Source organism: Mustela nivalis, assembly GCF_964662115.1.
Source record: "Mustela nivalis genome assembly, chromosome: 2".
Classification (NCBI taxonomy): domain Eukaryota; kingdom Metazoa; phylum Chordata; class Mammalia; order Carnivora; family Mustelidae; genus Mustela; species Mustela nivalis.
The window spans coordinates 154,115,177-154,133,095 of NC_139021.1; the positions used below are offsets into that span (position 1 = coordinate 154,115,177).

Consider the following 17,919-nt stretch of genomic DNA (forward strand, 5'->3'; position numbering starts at 1 on the left):
ACTGATGATCCTAAAAAAAAATAAACTACTCAACAACTATTTACTTTCACAGCAGAAGATGAACCTTGTATTTGCACAAAAAAGAATTTTTATCTCAATAATTTGCACCAACAGAAACAAATCTAAAGTTTTTATAAAAAAGGAATTATCAAAATGAATTTTGAAAATTATCAGTCCAAACAGCCTATAACTTTTCTAAATTGGGATTTTTTTTTACTCATTCCAAATGAATAGTTCATGAAATCTGTGCATGATCAGTAACAACAGCAACGAAGGAATAATTCTAAATCAGAGCAATAGCTTTCCCTTACCAACTCATCTCTTTTTTCAGTTATAGTAACTTAAAGAATGCTCATCAATTTTTTCAAAGGCAGCATTACTTACCATCACCTGAAAATTCCATTTTAATAAAAGTACAAAATTTTAAAACTGTGAGACATTTCATAATTTTTCATTGTTTGGATAAAAACACAAACTAAACTGTCATATTAAGAAAAGTTAAAACTAGCTTTATTTTTTAAAAATTTTTAAAAATATTTTACTTATTTATTTGACAGAGAAAGAGAGAGAGGGAGAGAGGGAATACTAGCAGGGGGAAGTGGGAGAGAAAGAAGCAGGCTTCCTGCTGAGCAGAGAGCCAGACGCAGGGCTTGATCCCAGGACCCTGAGATCATGACCTGAGATGAAGGCAGACGCTTAATGACTGAGCCGCCCAGGCACCCTTAAAACTAGCTTTAAATTTGTTCTTTTTCCTTCTCCTTTAGAGTATCTTCAGGGCTGATCCTTCATCTAAAAAAAAAATTCCCTACTCCTTAATTTTTTTATTGCAGATCCAGTTTTATACTTCACACATACACCCAATTTATGGAAGATGTAAATGATCCACAATGATGGCATCAATGTTTAATCATTTTAAAGTATAACCTTTATTTTCAGTTTAAAGGTTATTAGTTTAAAATTATTTCCTAAATGCTCTTATGCAGTTTTCAGAAGCATTAACACTTTAAAATGCAATTATCAATAAAGAGCTTTTGTATCATGACACAGTACAGAGACATTAATTTTTCAGAGATTTATGAGTAGATTGCAACAATGCACAGAAAAAGCATTTATTGATTGCCTACCAAATGTTTGATCTTTTGCCATAAGACTAAATATTCGGGGTTAATCTCAATGACATCCCAAAGTAAGAACTAGCCTGTTCAAAAATTCTATTAGTTCAAAGTGATATTTAATCTCTACATTCAAAATGTGATTAGACTGAATATGGTAATACCTACTCATTATCTCAAAAGTTGAGAAAAGAAAAAACTCAAGTATTCATCCTTTATTAGTTTCCTTTAATTCTTTAAATATTTTCTACTTAATCTCCATTGACTGTTCTAAAAGCAAAAATTTAAAGATAAAAATCACTAAAGCATTATACTCTGACCTTTGCTAGTCATATATCATGAATATATTGTCTCTAATTTTACTTATATAGATAACCACTTATTGTACACATGAGAAATAATCTTACTCAATGACTTCAATTCAATAACAAAAAACCTTATCTTATAAAAAAGTAAAACTTTAAGATTTTATTTATTTATTTGACAGAGAAATCGCAAGTAGGCAGAGAGGCAGGCAGAGAGAGAAGGGGAAGCAGGCTCCTTGCTGAGCAGAGTCCAATGTGGGGCTTAATCCCAGGACCCTGAGACCATGACCTGAGTCAAAGACAGAAGCTTAACCCACTGAGCCACCCAGGCGCCCAAAAAGTAAAACTTTAAAAAAAGAATTACCTTTTCCTGAAATTACTTCTTTTTCTACTCGCCACCTAAATCCAAACTTTGAGAAAAAAATTACATTTATACCAGCATAAATTTAAACACTATTGAAATTGTATATACATCTAAACATAGAGGACACTGGGGCCACTCTTGGACAAAAGACAGGGCAAACACCCCATGGATACACAGCATAGAAACAGTGATCTGAAGAGTGCGTGGGGAACACGGTGCAGAAATTAGCTGCTCATCTCTGAGCGTGTCCCAGAAAGGCAGTGTTCACAGACAGACCTCTCTGGGGTTAAAGAAACTGGCCAGCACCGTTTCCCTCCCATGCCCCTCAGCATAAACACAGGGCTACCTGTGGAAACCAGCACAGGGCTGACACTCACTACTTAACTTGCTCACACAAAACCCTGCTGGCCCCCATGCTCCAGAGAAGCCCTGCTTCTCAGACACATTTGCCTCCGTCCCAGCACAGTGGGCCCTCTCCCTAGAGACAACTAGCCCAAATCCCTTCCACACCATATCTCCCTACCCAGAAGTCTTGCAAGCCTTGGTTCTAATAGTGGCAGAGACAGGTCTCATTTCACAAGCAGACCAGAGCACACCTAGTTAAAACACTGCCTATGACAGGAAAAGAGAACCTTCGCAGATGACTGGCCTGAAGGACAAAGTGGTCAGGACACAAAAGCAGAATGCATGTAGTATACATTGGAGACACTCCCAGAAGCACCGAGCCCTGGAGAACAGGTGACACTATACTACAGGGCACTACAAGACCTCTTCTTCATAAAATGGAGTATTATTTAGCTAAAAGAAAAGAAATCTTGCCATTTGCAACAACATGGAAGGAGCTAGAGTATAATGCTAAGTGAAATAAGTCAGTCAAAGAAAGAAAAATACCGTATGATTTGCCTCACATGTGGAATTTAAGAATCAAAACAGATGAGCAAAGGGAAAAAAAAAAGAGAAAGACAAACTAAAAGACAGACTCTTAACTATAGAGAACTGATAGTTACCAGCAGGGAGGTGGGGGGTGGTGCGGGGATGGTGAAACAGGTGATGCAGATTAGAAGTGCACTTATGATGAACACAGGGTGATTAAAATAAAAAATTTAAAAAAAAAAAGAAAAAGCAAACATAATTCTCATTGTGAGAAACTTTTTTTCTCCTTATAGGATTCCAGGTGTTTAAAAAAAACATTTGAATAATTACCAACTTCCCTATTAAGGAATTAATCTTATTTACTTTTAAACTACCTATTAAAAGGTACAGGTGCTAGGCTGCAAGATACCTAATTAATAAAAAATATCTATCTTGTTTTATGACACTGGCAGAAAAAAAAGAGGATATGGTACAGCAAAGAGACAATATGCTATAGTCCAAAAGAGTTGGATTGTCTGGGTTTACATCTTAGCTGCACCACTTAATGGCTTTATAATACTGGACGAGGTATTTAATGTTCTTGTGCCTCAGCTTCCTCATATGTAATGTAGAGAAAATACAATACCTATTTCTTTGGATTAAGAAGTTTGAATGGGATAATACGCACAAAGTATTTAGAATAGTACCTGGTACACAGTATCCTAGGGGTTAGTAAACGAGGGCCTGCTGCCTTTTTTATGTTTTATTGGAAAACAACCACAATCACAATTCATGTATGGCTCTTTCCCCACTGGCAAAGTATTATGAAGAGAAGAGAAAGGGGATCCTTTGGAGCCCTAAACTTTCCTCCAGATTCCTAAACATAACTGTTCTTTTGGCTAAAAATAATTTTTCTTCACTGCCTTTCTGAAATCTTTCATATTCATGGGCTAATTTTCTATAGTTTTAATAAATGATTTCATTTTCTATTCAATTTACTATAATGGTTAAAAGCTCAGTTTTAGAATCATGCAGACCCAACAGAAGCTCTACCATTCATTAATTAGCTCTGTGGCCTTGAAAAGTCTCTTAACTTCTCAGTCTACTTTCTTTTTATGTATAAAAACCTCGTCTAATAGGTTGTTGTATTATGAGAGATAATTCAGATGAACTGTTGTTCAATGCCTGGTTAACTTTGTCTATTTTTATCACTTATTTGAATTAGGCAATTTTGTAGTTTAAATGCAACTAGGGGCTCAAATATTTGAAAATACTCTGATTAAAATCCAAAAAAATAACCTCCCTCCCCCGTCTAGAAAAAAAATAAAACGTTCAAAATGACTCTGTTCTATTCTACTTTTAAGCCCATTTATGTTAAGATTGCCTGCCATCTAACAGATATGTTGGGATGCCCACTGAAGCACAGAAAATTTGTACAGCAATAGTTTCTCAACTTTTCCTTCCACTCATTAATCTATTCAACAAATAATTATTAAGCAACTACTTACTGGGCTTGGCACTCTGCTGAAGATACAAGATGATTATTAAAATAGTGTCTATTATCAGGAAAGTTATAATCTTACAGGGGGTAAGAAATATAATAAACAAACATAGTATGTCTTACTAGTTAAAGATTGTATAGAGGTTTTGCATCAATGTGTTTTTATATTCTCGCCCGACATACATTTTCCTGCTGATAGGCTGGATTAAACACTGGAATTACTCAGGATTTGGTGCTAAGCCTCCTTCTCTTACTCTACCTGCTAGCACAGAGAGATCACACATGCAAGCAGTAAGACAGATGGATCCTAACTTCCTGAAAACACGAAGCTCCAAGACCATCTACTTGGACTTCTATGCAGAAGAAAAATAAACTTCTAGCTCATTTAAGTCAGTTACTTAGGAGTGCTTCAGTCCTTGCAGCAGGTTCTAATCCTAACTGATTCAACAATCCAACCAATTTCTCAATGATGAAAGGGAAGAAGTAGTAAAGAAGGGAACAAGTGTGTGGGACAGAGGCTGGAATTCACTAAAAATGCCCCAAGTAATAGGCACTGAGCAAGGAGCTGATTAACTACAAGTGAATAAAACACTGTCTTTGTATAAATAAAATTATGAGAAAATGCATCCTAGCAAGGAAATCAAAGGCACTATTCTTAACTCAAACATGGTGTGCCAAAAAAAATAGTCATCTTTCCCTTAGAAAAGATACCCCTCATATATATGGGGTAAGAGGCATATGGGAAATCTGTACCCTCCCCTCAATTTTGCTGTGAACTTAAAAACTACCCCTAAAAACCGGGCCTTAAAAAAAAAAAAAAACAAAACCTGCCTCACTCCACATTTCCTATTTCTGATTTCTTACTTAGATTTACCCTCACATCTAACTACTCATCATGTTCTAATAGGAAAATGTAATTTGTTTCAAGATTATCCTCTTTAAAGTATGATTTCCAATAATATATGTTTTTCAAATGGAGAATATAAATACTTATTGTTTTATGTGTACTTCCTCCCCTCAACTAAATTATAGGGATTTTTTTTTGAAGGGCAGTCACGTTTTAATTCACAATACCCTGCCCAGTCCTTAATAAATACTGAACAGCAATCAACAAATAAGCTAGCATGGAATAAGCTGCTTTATTAGGTTCCTAGAAAGATGTGTATTTCATACTTGACTTGCAGTGTAGTAACTTCAAGTAACTCCAATTGCTGTGGTGCCTTTTGGATTTGTTGTGATCAATAACTAGTATAGAGAGGAGAGATAGCTCTTAAGAAATCAAGGAAGTCTTTGGGATGGGTTTGTAAACAAGGTTGTAAATCTGGACACTTTTATCTATAAGAATACTGTGAAGCAACCCATATATTAAAAGCACTATGGAAAAAAAATATGAAACAAATCATGGTTTGAGATTTAATTAATTAAATGAAAAAGAAATTCTTATAATAAATAAATCTAAAAAAACTTTTTAAATAGATTCTGTCTTAATACAAACGTACACTATCCAAAACACAGATTTATGCAACATTCCCTCCTCCATTTCAAACTGAGATCATCTGTTCCAGGTTACTTTCTCTAGCTGTGAATGTGAAATTTGAGATAGAAATAAAAATCACTTTACTATCAACTAAAGTAACTAATGTAAAGCAGGAATGGAAATCTGCCATTACAAAATAGCACTGATAAGAGTTAATTCTACTAGCCCAGACATTGGTATAAAAGAAGATGTACATCTGCCTCTTTATAGATGGTAATTTATTTGAAAAAAAAAAAAAAAAAAAGCCTATCAATTTCAAACATCATCTGTGAAACAAGACATCATTCTGCAGTGTCAAATCATTCATTATAATCAGTAGAGGCTCTAGGCCAGAGTTAGGATGAAACAGGATCCAGTAGCCACTTGTTTAATTTCAGACTATTCATGCCTCAGCTCACAAAGCACCCTTGACTAAGGCGCCCTTTGTAAATTTCATAGTTGCAGAAGTTAAACTGTCCAAATGACACTTCATAGATGCAGGGCAACCTAGCTCATTTAGCACCTTTAAAAGAATAATATGGGGTGTGATAGTATAATTAAAAAATAATATGGTACTTAAATAAGAACTGTCTATAAATATTTGGAAGGCATACCTTATTTTCTTTGTATCTACTGAGATCTGCTATGCAGTATTCCTTGAATAATTTATCATAGTATTTCTTTGCAAGTTTCTTTTCCCTAGATTCATAAAAGAACATAAATCTTTTACATTTATAAATTAAACCACAGTTTTCCAGGTGAAGGCAATGTCAAATAACACATATGATATACATATTAATGTTTTAAAAGAGGCCTATTACTTACATGTGCATAGAATACCTGAATATTAACTATTAATAGTGGCTCTCTCAGAGAGGGAAACAGGAAGATTGACAGTCAGAGGAGAGGAGCCTCACTCCTTTTCACGTTTTGCAATGTTTACATTTTTAAAACCACTTTCAGGTATTACTTTTTCCCAAAATATTTTTTAAAAATTTTAAAAACCATTTAACAGGACAACAAAGAATACAGTAAAAGTGTAATATATTTTTTTTTCAAGACTAAGTCAAGCAATGAGAAGTCAGTTAAAACTGCTAAAAATGACCAAAGGAACCAAATCAGACTCAATACTAGGCATGTTTTTATGTCCTCCATTCAGAACTCCTCCATGCCGGGGCTGAATGTAAGACATGGAAACAGCAGGAGAGACGGGACTAAAGCAATTCATGCATTACATCTCAGACAGCAAAAATTACCAATTCATGTCCATTTCATCCTCCTCATTCCATAAGAATCTATGATTTTCTCGTATAACATCCATGTCTGTCTTGTCATTTTCCCTGGAAAATAAAACTATTCCAATTACACATAAACACAAAATTAGTCAAATTTAGGAGGTTAAACAGTTCTGTGAGTTTTTTTTAGCACTTGAGAAAAAATACATGAAGATAAAGATAGCTTTATGTGTGAATGTATATATACTTATAAAAACAATTTCCATATTGGGGCACCTGGGTGGCTGGGTCAGTTAAACATCTGCCTTCTGCTCAGATCATAGTCCCAGAGTCCTGGATTGAGCCATGCATCAGGCTCCCTGCTTCTTCTCCTCCCTGCTCCTTCTCTCTCTCCCTCTCTCTCTCACTATGTCTCAAATCAAATAAATAAATCTTAAAAAAAGAAAAAAAATTCCTTATTGTCTAGAATGCTGCTCCAGAAGCAAGTTAAATGGATAAGGCATCCATTTACCTATTGTGCTGGCTTCAATTATATGGATGATGCTAAATCACCAAAGCCAGGAGGAGGAACCTGAATAAACTTGAATAAACACTAAGTGGATAGGGAAAAATAATGAAAGCAAGTTTTATCTAAAAAAGTCAATAACCCCATTTTCATCACATTTAAAAACTGTGTAAAGAGTTTTCTATACCTCATTTTACTATAGCTTCCTAGAGAGACTGAGTAAGAGCAGAAGAGAATGGGGGGAGAGAATGATATTTTAAGATGCTAACAGTTTGGGGAAAGAACAAGGGATTGTTGGGGAAAACAGACTAAATTGAGAGGGGGAGATAAATCTGGGGTAGATGAGATCATACAAAGTTTTTTAAGGCTCTACCAAACTCAGAAAATTATTAAGTCTGGGGGAAAAACCACACACACAACCAAGAGGCTCTGATAGAAAGCCTCAAATATAGGAAGGAGTTGGTTTTTGTCCTGTTTGCCCTACCTTTTTTTAAAAACCAATCCCAAACACTGAGGCCTAAAAAAATAAATTATTTCAAAGATCCTTGTTCAAAAATTTTTTAAAAATTTACTGCATAATCAAGCACATGAGTATTCGTCACATAACCTGTTATCACCAAGTGCAGATCTGGCTTAGCAGGCTACCTGAGGCCAAATGCCAGAGAAATGGGGTTCATGATGAGATACTTAGCAAGAAGTTATGGATAGCCTCTCCACTTTAGGATATTATATGGAAACTGGAATGGAAAGCTGGAGAGAAGGACAGAATCTGAAGACACAGTAGCTGTGAGTCTTTAAAGACCTCCATACTTTCCTCCTGTTCTATGTGAACTTCATGACACTTACCCCAATCGCCTGAAGTCTTCTTTTTTGCCACCATAGTATAAAATATAGTCATTTACAAATTTTGTGTGCCTTTGATACTGAAATGCAAAAAATTAAGGATTTGATTTGCTTAGGAGTTGTTCTATGTCTATGATAAATGAGTAAAGTAAAGAAAAACAGTATAAATCTACTTAAGTTTTTTTAATATGCAAAACCTATGCTTATGAATTAAAAAAAATATCTAAAAGGAGGCACCTGCCTCAATCAGTTGAACATCCAATTCCTGATTTCAGTTCAGATCACAATCTCAGTGTCCTGGGACTGAGACCCATGTGGGGCTCCATGCCCAGTGCAAAGTTTGCTTGTCTCCCATTCTTGCTTTGCCCCTCCCCCCACTCACATGCTCTCTCTTTCACTGAAATAAATAAATCTTTTAAAAAATATATCTGGGGCGCCTGGGTGGCTCAGTGGGTTAAAGCCTCTGCCTTCAGCTCAGGTCATGATCTCAGGGTCCTGAGATCGAGCCCCACATCGGGCTCTCTGCTCAGCAGGGAACCTGCTTCCCTTCCTCTCTCTCTGCCTGCCTCTCTGCCTACCTGTGATCTCTGTCTGTCAAATAAATAAATAAAATCATTAAAATAAATAAATAAATAAATAAAAATAAAAAATATATCTGAAAGGGTAAATATTAACTGTTAAGAGTCAATACTGTAGAGCAGAGGGGCTTTCACCTTCTACTTAATACTGTTCCTATACTACTCCTGTGATAAAATATAGTTCTACCTGGGGAGAAAGAGAGCTTCTTATTCTATTGCTGAAATACACACAGACTCACACCAATATTCACTTTAATCATAATATGAAAAGTTATAATGTCTAAAATTTAAAAGGCGAAAGATTTATGCGATCTGAAGAGAAACCAGAGTATATAATGTCTAAAATTTAAAGGAGTATAATTTGGGACGCCCGGGTGGCTCAGTTGGTTAAGCTGTTGCCTTCAGCTCAGGTCATGATCCCAGCGTCCTTGCTCAGCGGGGAGCCTGCTTCTCTCTCTGCCTCTGCCTGCCACTCTGTCTGCTTGTGCTCTCTCTCTCTAACTCTGACAAATAAATAAATAAATAAAATCTTTAAAAAATAAATAAAGGAGTATAATTTACCTTTTATTACCTTAACATATAATTTAATTATTCCAGTAATGATAAAGCCTCTAAAATAGAAGATACAACTTTTATAGTATTAAATCCTAACATTAGGCTTTCAAAAACCTATGAATATAAGAACTCAGATGTTCTTTTTTAATACTTTCTTTTAATATTTAAGAATTCAGTCATGTTTATTTTTAATGCAATATAACAAGATATATGAGCATCTTAGTTTTTGTTTTGAAAAGCTCAACAGTATTCTCTCCAGAGCTGGACATGCAAATAACAGAACTGACCTCATCCACAGTACCGCCTGACTACACCCTACTATATCAAAGATAAATAATGACTTAATTCATCACAGTACGTTCTAACAGAATATTGAACCATAATATGATACTTCCAAGACTGGCAACAAACCAGTTAACCTTTCAGAAAAGGAAAAAAGAGAAAAGCTAGATATCCAGAGATTTGCATCCTTTCTAGCTCTTGGTCTATCTCTAACTGGTCATGTGACCATGGCAAGTCACTTCAGTCTTTTAGATTAACAAATTCTTTCTGTCAATTGTCAATATGCAGGCAATATGGCACCTGTCACAACAGCTTAGCTCTGTCATTTTAGCATGAAAAGTAGGCACAGATAGCACCTCAATGAATAAGCACAGTTATGTGCCAATAAAGCTTTATTTATAAAAACAGGGGCTGAATGGGACCTTGCTTCCAGGAAACTAGAGTAGACAAAGATGTACTTCTCCCTGTTCTTCTCACTAAGAACTAAAAACCTTGGAAATTGTATCTAAAACAAATATACAAAGATCCTGAGAGGTGAGGAGATGAAGGCATAACAGCTAGGGAGCTCAAGACTCTAACCACACATGGTGGTTAGCTCCCCAGGTTTTCTTTTTGACTCATAAATTCAGACTTGAAAATGAAGATGCTGACAAGCTGAAAATGCCAACAAGCACAGATAAGAAAAGTCCCAACAAAGCCTGCTCTCTCTAACTGAATAATCAAGACAGAGGGCACCCCAACAAGACAGGTAACTTAGAGACAATACCTACGCTACTCCAGCGAAAAATTCTAGAAATAACCATGGCCCCACCTCCATCCATGTCAAAAAAGGGGACCTACACTTTCACCCTCATCAGTCTGTAACTAGATACCCCAATACCCCCAAATGAGTGGTGTCATAGAAGGTACAATAGATGTTGAAATGCCAAAGGAACAAGTGACAGATGAGATCCACGGGAAAGTTAAGCTATTGAGTTAGAAGATAAGAAGAATAAATTGGTGGTAAGAGAATTCCTGTAAGTTAAAGCAAAGGATTAGGAAATGGTAACAAAGTAAAACAGATGTCAATAGGTAGGGGATGTATCTAACTGCCATTGTCCCCTTCTCTTAATCCTGACTATAGTAATAAATACCAGAAACACGTCAGGTCTTGTTCGTCTTCTCTTTCATTCTCCAATATTCCCAACAGTAATATGGATGGCCAGTGGCAGCAGTCAGTGTAAAGAGCCACAGCCTTACCAAAAAGCTGAGATGAGACGGGGCTATAATAGAGAAGCAAGATATAGCTTAACGACAGCCCCAAGTCACACCTGAAAGATGAATGAGGCCTGAGGACAGACCACAAACACATCTACTTCTAGATACAAGTTTTACAAAGAGTTTAAACAGCCAAGAACCAGGTAGTAAGAGAATAAGAGTTATTATGAGACTAAAGGTAAGACCAGTATTAAAATGAGAAATGTTGACAGCTTGGCAAAAATAAGTTGGAAAAATATCTGCAGGTTCATGGACTTTGTAAACCTATTCATAGATCATTAGTAATATGTTTTATTATTTTTGTTTCTGAGTCCTCCTTATGTATTAAAAAAAGGAAATTGTACTCAAAAGTATAAATGTCAAGACTGCATATCAATAAACAGTTACCTTTAAAAATGTAATATAGGTCTACCTGACTTCACAAGATTTTATGAAATAAAAAAATAGATTTTAAAATATTTTATTAGTTAGAAAAATCTAGAGATATAAAAAGGATACAGCATCCATAGCTATAAGGTGAAACCTTCTATTTCTTGCTTCTTCCCTGTAAAAAGATAAATTTTAAGCAAATTCAAATGTCTATATTCTAATTAACAGAATTAAATCCCCAAGTCCCTGAGTTTATAAAACATCTTAAACTGAAAAAAAGCAATTTACACTGATGTACATACCTATCCAGCAATTCTGCTGCAACTTGTTTATGGGCCACTTTTCCATGTTTTTCTTTCTGAAATGGCTTTTTGAGCAGTAAATCATCTTCAACTGTCCTGGTTTGTGAAGAAGAAAAATTATGAAAAGAGCACATTTTTCCTCAAAGGATGTTTCCTGTTTCTTCATATTTTCATAACAGGAACATGGTTTTAAAAATTCAAGTCTTAACTTAAAGAAGACTCACTGATCTTTAATGAGATTTTTTTTTTTAAGATTTATTTATTTATTTGACAAAGAGAGATCACAAGTAGACAGAGAGGCAGAGAGAGAGAGAGAGAGAGAGAGAGAAGCAGGCTCCCTGTTGAGCAGAGAGCAGGATGCGGGACTCGATCCCAGGACCCCGATATCATGACCTGAGCCAAAGGCAGCGGCTTAACCCACTGAGCCACCCAGACGCCCCTAATGAGACATTTTATGTCTCCTTAAGTAGCTTAATTACTATCTTAACTTTATTATTTATAAAATGGAGAAAGTGAAACTAACAAATGAATGGATTCTGGTGTCAGATCACCCACGTTCTGGTATCCAAACCTGGGCTCTGCCACGCACTATCTTAACCTTAAGTAAATTTAAGTTACTTAATCTCTTTGTGCATAAAGTAGAGATAAGGAAGCTTTTGGTAATCAATAATATAAAAAAAATAAAGGTGGATTATAAGTGAGATGGACTATAGATAATCAGCCCTAGTTCTGAAGATAGGTAGAACCCTAGAGTAGAAACTATCAACTAGATTTGCTCCAATTCTAGTCTGACAATGTAATATTTTGAATGAAAAATCTTGAAAATGTAAAGAACCATACAATATAACTTATTGTCACTATTTCTGTTCTTTTGGTCATCCATGAAGACTGAGTACCCAACAAAAATGTTCAGTCCAATTTAGTATACCCAATATATTGCTCTCAGTGTGAAATAATAAAGCAATTTTTCTAAGTTTGGTTCCTATGAATCAGTTAACCACTCCTAAGTTAAAAGATAAAATCAGTTTCTAAACACTAAAAGCTGAAAACAATGTCCCTTCACACCGCAACATCAAGGTGCGACCTCCTTATAAGGCCCAGGCTTTATTTGCTGACAGTTCTTGTCCCTTCTAATTCAATAAAAATTTCCATGAGCTCCTTCCTTTGAGCACTTAGTCTGCTCATTTACAAAACCATAAAAATGCACCATATCACAATCTCACTCTCCATGTTAACCTCACTTTGAAGTCACATACTTGCAAAGGGACCACCAACCAAGCCCCCTCTCTTCACTCTGACGTTTGCAAGTAAAATCCTTAATAGCTGAATGAAAAATAGATGCAAGAGAGAAATCCAAGAGTTTTCATTGATTCCCTTTCTCCCCCACTTCCCTTCCCATAAATCCCTTCACAGCATAAACACTATTTTCTTATTTTTCACCTAAATGTTCTCAAATTCTCAAGTCAATTCATTCTAGTTTAATAAACGAAAATTCATTCAGTAGAGCACTGTTGTCTTCACATGCAAACACAATCCAAAAACTTTCAGTATTATTTATTTATACCTCATTGCAATCTAGAAAGGATATGAAACACAGATCAATAAAAAATTACTTACCTTTTTTTCCTTTTGTTAGATTCTCCACCATGTTCATCATCACTAAAATCAGAGTCATAGCCTCCATGACCATGCATCTGCAAAGGAGTATAAAGTCAGTTACTTAGAACTTAAGTCGCCCATAGTTCGGGAAACAGAATAGTTCAAAAATAAGTTATCTTTAAAAGCCATAATAATTGTAAAGGATCATGGTGGGTATATCACCGTTCATGGGCCATCCAGCCATCTAAAACTTTCACTCACTTTGAAATAACAGTCTAAACTTTCAGAAATGAATCAACACTTTACACCTTAATTACCAGGAGGCTACTCTCTGACATTCTCATTGAAAATGAAATCTAGAAGTTGCTGTGTGATTGCACACAAGGTTCAGCAATGCTTCACTTCTGACTCGGAGTACTAACAGTTGCTGTGTTTTTATCAACTTTGTCCCAGATGTTATGGCAGGTCCTTAACAAACACTCTTCCACATCCGCAAGTTAGGAACTATGATCTCCATTTTACAGATGAAGAAATCAATGACAAACAAAGTTAAGTAAATCAACTATAGAGCAAATAAACAGCTAAACTGAACTACTTGATTCTTAAGCTCATGATTTCAACTACTCTAAACTGCCTTTGGAATATGTTAACATGATTATATTCTATTAGATTCACTGTATTCGTGAACAGTCACTATCAAGTCATTAAAACTTTCCTATCTTTTTTTTCAACATATGTTGAGATTTCCTTTTTCTTTTAAACCTAGTTTCCACAAACTAAACAACCTTGCTCTTTGGCCTAGTTAATTTTATCTTGTTCCAGCTCATATTTTTAACTGAAATCCTTAGAAATACTGAAAGAGCTCAGTTGTCACTTGGTTGTGTTCGAAGCCTCTGGCTTCAGCATTATATTGAATTTGGGACACACGTTAATGGGGGAATCAGAGGATGATTTGACTTTTCATGTCATACTCAAATCATATGGCTACAAGAAACTAGTCCCGGTCAAACGACCTATCAAAACTTTTAAACTGTAATATTTACAAGAGCAGCAGGAAAATGAGAAAAGAACTCCCTAAACTTTAAAGCACTGGACCTAAGACAAGGTACGACAGCCCTAGTCCTGGCTACCCTGAATAAAGTCTGTGAACTTTTTCAAACTTAGATGTGCGGGTGTACACCCTCTTCCCTGTCCCCCAGAATTCTAGAGAGGAATGTCCTAGCCCAGGTTAGAGATAAAGGTTAGAAGGCCACACAGCTCCAACTCTATCCTCCCTTACATCTATCAACACCTGCAGATCTCACACCCTTTATCATGTCAACTCCTTGCTCCAGCTGTCTTATCCCATCTGTTGAAGCCATACCAGCTTCTCACCCTTTATGTCATTTTCTTTACATCTTGATGGGAGTCAACCATTGTGGGGAGCTTAGAGAAATACTCTGGCATCGGCCTACCAGAGTACAAATCCTGGCTCTGAAATTTTCATGCCTTTCGTTGTGCGTATTCCTTAACCTGAGCCTCAGTTGCCTCTTCTACATAATGAGGCTAATAAGAGTACCGGTCTCATAGGACTGGACGTTAAATAAGCTACAGCATATAAAGAGTTTTAGAACAGAGTCCAGTAGGGTAAAATCCTGTAAATGCTGACTACTACTAAGGTCATGTTGTTCCCATAACCCGCGACACCACCTCCTCTCCTTGCTCCCCCCCGCCCTTTTTCTCTGGCATCTTCCTTCATCCCATACCCATCAAAAATCAGGGACTGCACTAAGAAGCTCTCACTCACTTCGGGCTACGAATCGACTGACAAGGGCCGAGAGAAATTCGAGAAGAGACGCCGGGTGTCTCTAGAACCTACCAAAAAAAAAAAAAAGTAATCAACTAAGAGCAAAAGAGGAACAACTTTGGAGGTCCTTCTCCCCAACCCCCGTTACACTCAAGGTGCTTATCACACACCCCTTCCCTCCTCCCTGCTCTGTCAAGTGCGCCCTGCAGAGTCCTCTCCCTTTTTCCCGGAGGCTGCAGCGACGACCCCGGCCTCAGTGAGCCGCTGCAGGGCCCGTCCGGTTCGCCCCGGCCGCGCAGCCTCGCCACAGAGACAGCCGCCGCAGCCCGCTCCCCGCCTCTTCCTACGGATCCCGACTGGGCGCTGCTTCCGGTCTGGCTCGGCCGCGTGTCACATTCAAATAACACCGTACTCCGGCGCGGCGACCTTGTGCTACTGCCAGAACCAGCCCCGGGAAACAAAGGCGACGGAGAACAGGTCCGGGAGGGGAAGCAGAGGCTTCCTGCTATCTCAAGTCGCAGCCCTCAATTTTTTCCTTCCCTTCGGGAGCCCGTCATCTACTGTCGTGTGGCACTGCTCACACTACGCCCACGCCCGTCGTTTGAAAATGTTTTGTTTTAGAAAAAACCCCGCCTGAATATCACCTGCCGTCCTCTTTCTAGTAACCTTAGTAACGCCTCTTCGGAGCATCCTCGTTGCGTGGCTCTGATCTGCCTCTCCTCCCCCACTCCATAAAACAGTTCTCATAATTAGAACAAAAATAACTTTCCATCGTTTCACCGCCCACACAATAGATACTATTCCAAATGCAGTGCTGGTGGCAGAAGAGCTCATGGAATATGGGAGGAAAGGAAGAAGAGGGAATAGGAGATTTCACAGGGTCGCAGATTGTCTGCAGACAGCCATCTGGCACATGTGAAAACGGATCCAAAAGACTTCTTTAAAAAAAAAAAGAAGAAGAAGAAAAAAGGGGGAAAAAGTAAGCAGGAAATTTTAATTATTTGAGCTCCACTAGATTCTCCCTGTGTTGTACCTTTTCTATGTTATGATGCCTCATTCAGCTTTGCAGACTAGTTACTGGGTTCAGGTCTTGCCTGCCTTCAGAGGATGCTGTTCATCCTTGCTGCCTCCTCAGCCCCCTACACAGTTCCTTGGAAATCAGAAGCGCTAATTAAATATTTGGTGAATTGAACTGGCACGCCACTGACTTTTACAGTGGGCCCATTTCAGAGAAAACCTTGGCACTTAACATACATATCATTTTACATCTTCTGCGCTAAACAGAAGATAACGATATTCAAAGCCCCCTTCTATTTCTGACAGTGAATTATAGATAAATCCTGTTTTCCTCAATGCAGTGAATGTGAGCTCAAAAATCTGTAAGTCAAAGTAGTGTAAATTCGGTTATTTCAAAATACAATCAGATCATACCTTTTTTTTTTTTTTTTTTTTTTTTTTTTGAGAGGGCAAGAGAAGGTCAGAGGAAGGAGGAGAGTGAGCCTTGAGCAGGTTGCACACATGGCACCCAGGCTGATGCTGGGTTTGAGCTCAGGCCCCTGAGTTGATGACCTTAGTTGAAATCTAGATCAGTGCTAGACTGACTGATCCACCCAGGGGCCCCAGATTATGCTTCAATAAAGATATTTACTCAAAAAATTTGAAGTAATAGGAAGCCTCACAATTTAACATTATATTTATACTATAATGAATTACTTTGTCAAGCAGTTCCTTTTTTTAGTAAAAATCTAAAAATCTATATTTAGTTCTTTTATTATCACTAAAATACATAAAATACATCTGTACCTGGTATTCAATTTACTTTCTATCAGTATTTGACATTTAATAGCATTTTTCTACCATTCTTGGTATGTTTTTGTCCACTGCTTCATTTTACTCTTAAAAACAAGCCCTGTTATTAGCCCCATTTTGCACGTGAGAAATTAAAGCACAGAACTTAAAACCACAGACCTGGTGAAGGTCTAGAACTAGGAGTGCTTGTCTCTCTACAACACTCAGCTTTTTGTCTGTCTCTGTGTCTCTATCTATCAATTTCTCCCTCTCTTTTAGCGCACTGATTGTGTGGAAAGTAGCTTCTGGTTCTAACATTTTAAGAATTTCAGATTTGTTGTGCCAGATCATTCAGCTAAAGATTTGTATTTTTCCCTTGAGGCAGCAATTGTTGAAAGAGAAAATAATGGGAAATATATGTTAGGGATGGATCACCCCATCTGAACTAAAAATAATTTTTACAGGATAGAAAAGCTACCTGAACAGAAAATCTCAAGTTAGTAATCAGCTCAACAACTATAAAAACATAAATATTAATTGTAGTGCTTGCTCTGGGCAGAGTTGCAAATATATAAGGATTACAAATATATAAAAGCCAATCCTTACTCTCAAAGGTTAAAAGTAATAAAGAATTTATAGTATAATAACAGCAATATATTCTGTGGGGGTGCCTGGCTAGCTCAGTCAGTAGAACATGAGACTCTTAATTTCGGGGTTCAAGCCTCATGTTGGAAATATATATTCTATCATATGCCAACTACCTAGCAAATGGCATAAACCTATAGTTCCTAATCTATAAAGTGTATTATTTCAATGAATGTGAAAATTTAAATGTACACCAGTGCCATGTGCTATATAACTCAAATAAAGCAACAAAATACTATGATAGGTATGTGGTGGGGGTGAGGGAAGTTAGTCTCACTCCTCCGCATTACCTTTAACTGTCAACATACATACTCTTTTTGCCCGCTCGGAAAGCTGCTTTGGGAAATAGTATGGTAAAGAGACACATACCAAAGTCAGCTAGACTGTCTTCCACTTACTAGGTGGGAAATCTTGGACAAATTTTTCATTCTCCGAGTCTTAATTTCTTCATCTACAAAACAGAGATCATACTAGTAGCTATTTTACAGGGGGTTAATGAGGTTTAAAATTAAATGATGTAGCAAA

General features: G+C 37.0%; 1 protein-coding gene across 1 annotated transcript in view; it reads right to left on the reverse strand.

Moving 5' to 3' along the window:
- Window positions 1-15,321, reverse strand: part of LOC309860236 (protein FRA10AC1) — a 34,178-nt gene extending 18,857 nt beyond the window's left edge. The window contains exons 1-9 of the mRNA XM_082721985.1: window positions 15,132-15,321; window positions 14,962-15,029; window positions 13,194-13,270; window positions 11,577-11,672; window positions 11,404-11,449; window positions 8,237-8,313; window positions 6,907-6,990; window positions 6,265-6,349; window positions 1,782-1,827 (exon numbers count right to left, since the gene is read on the reverse strand). Of these exons, the coding sequence (XP_082578111.1) occupies window positions 1,782-1,827; window positions 6,265-6,349; window positions 6,907-6,990; window positions 8,237-8,313; window positions 11,404-11,449; window positions 11,577-11,672; window positions 13,194-13,270 (511 nt within the window). The 5' untranslated portion in view covers window positions 14,962-15,029; window positions 15,132-15,321. The remainder of the gene's footprint in view (window positions 1-1,781; window positions 1,828-6,264; window positions 6,350-6,906; window positions 6,991-8,236; window positions 8,314-11,403; window positions 11,450-11,576; window positions 11,673-13,193; window positions 13,271-14,961; window positions 15,030-15,131) is intronic.
- Window positions 15,322-17,919: the final 2,598 nt, after the last annotated feature.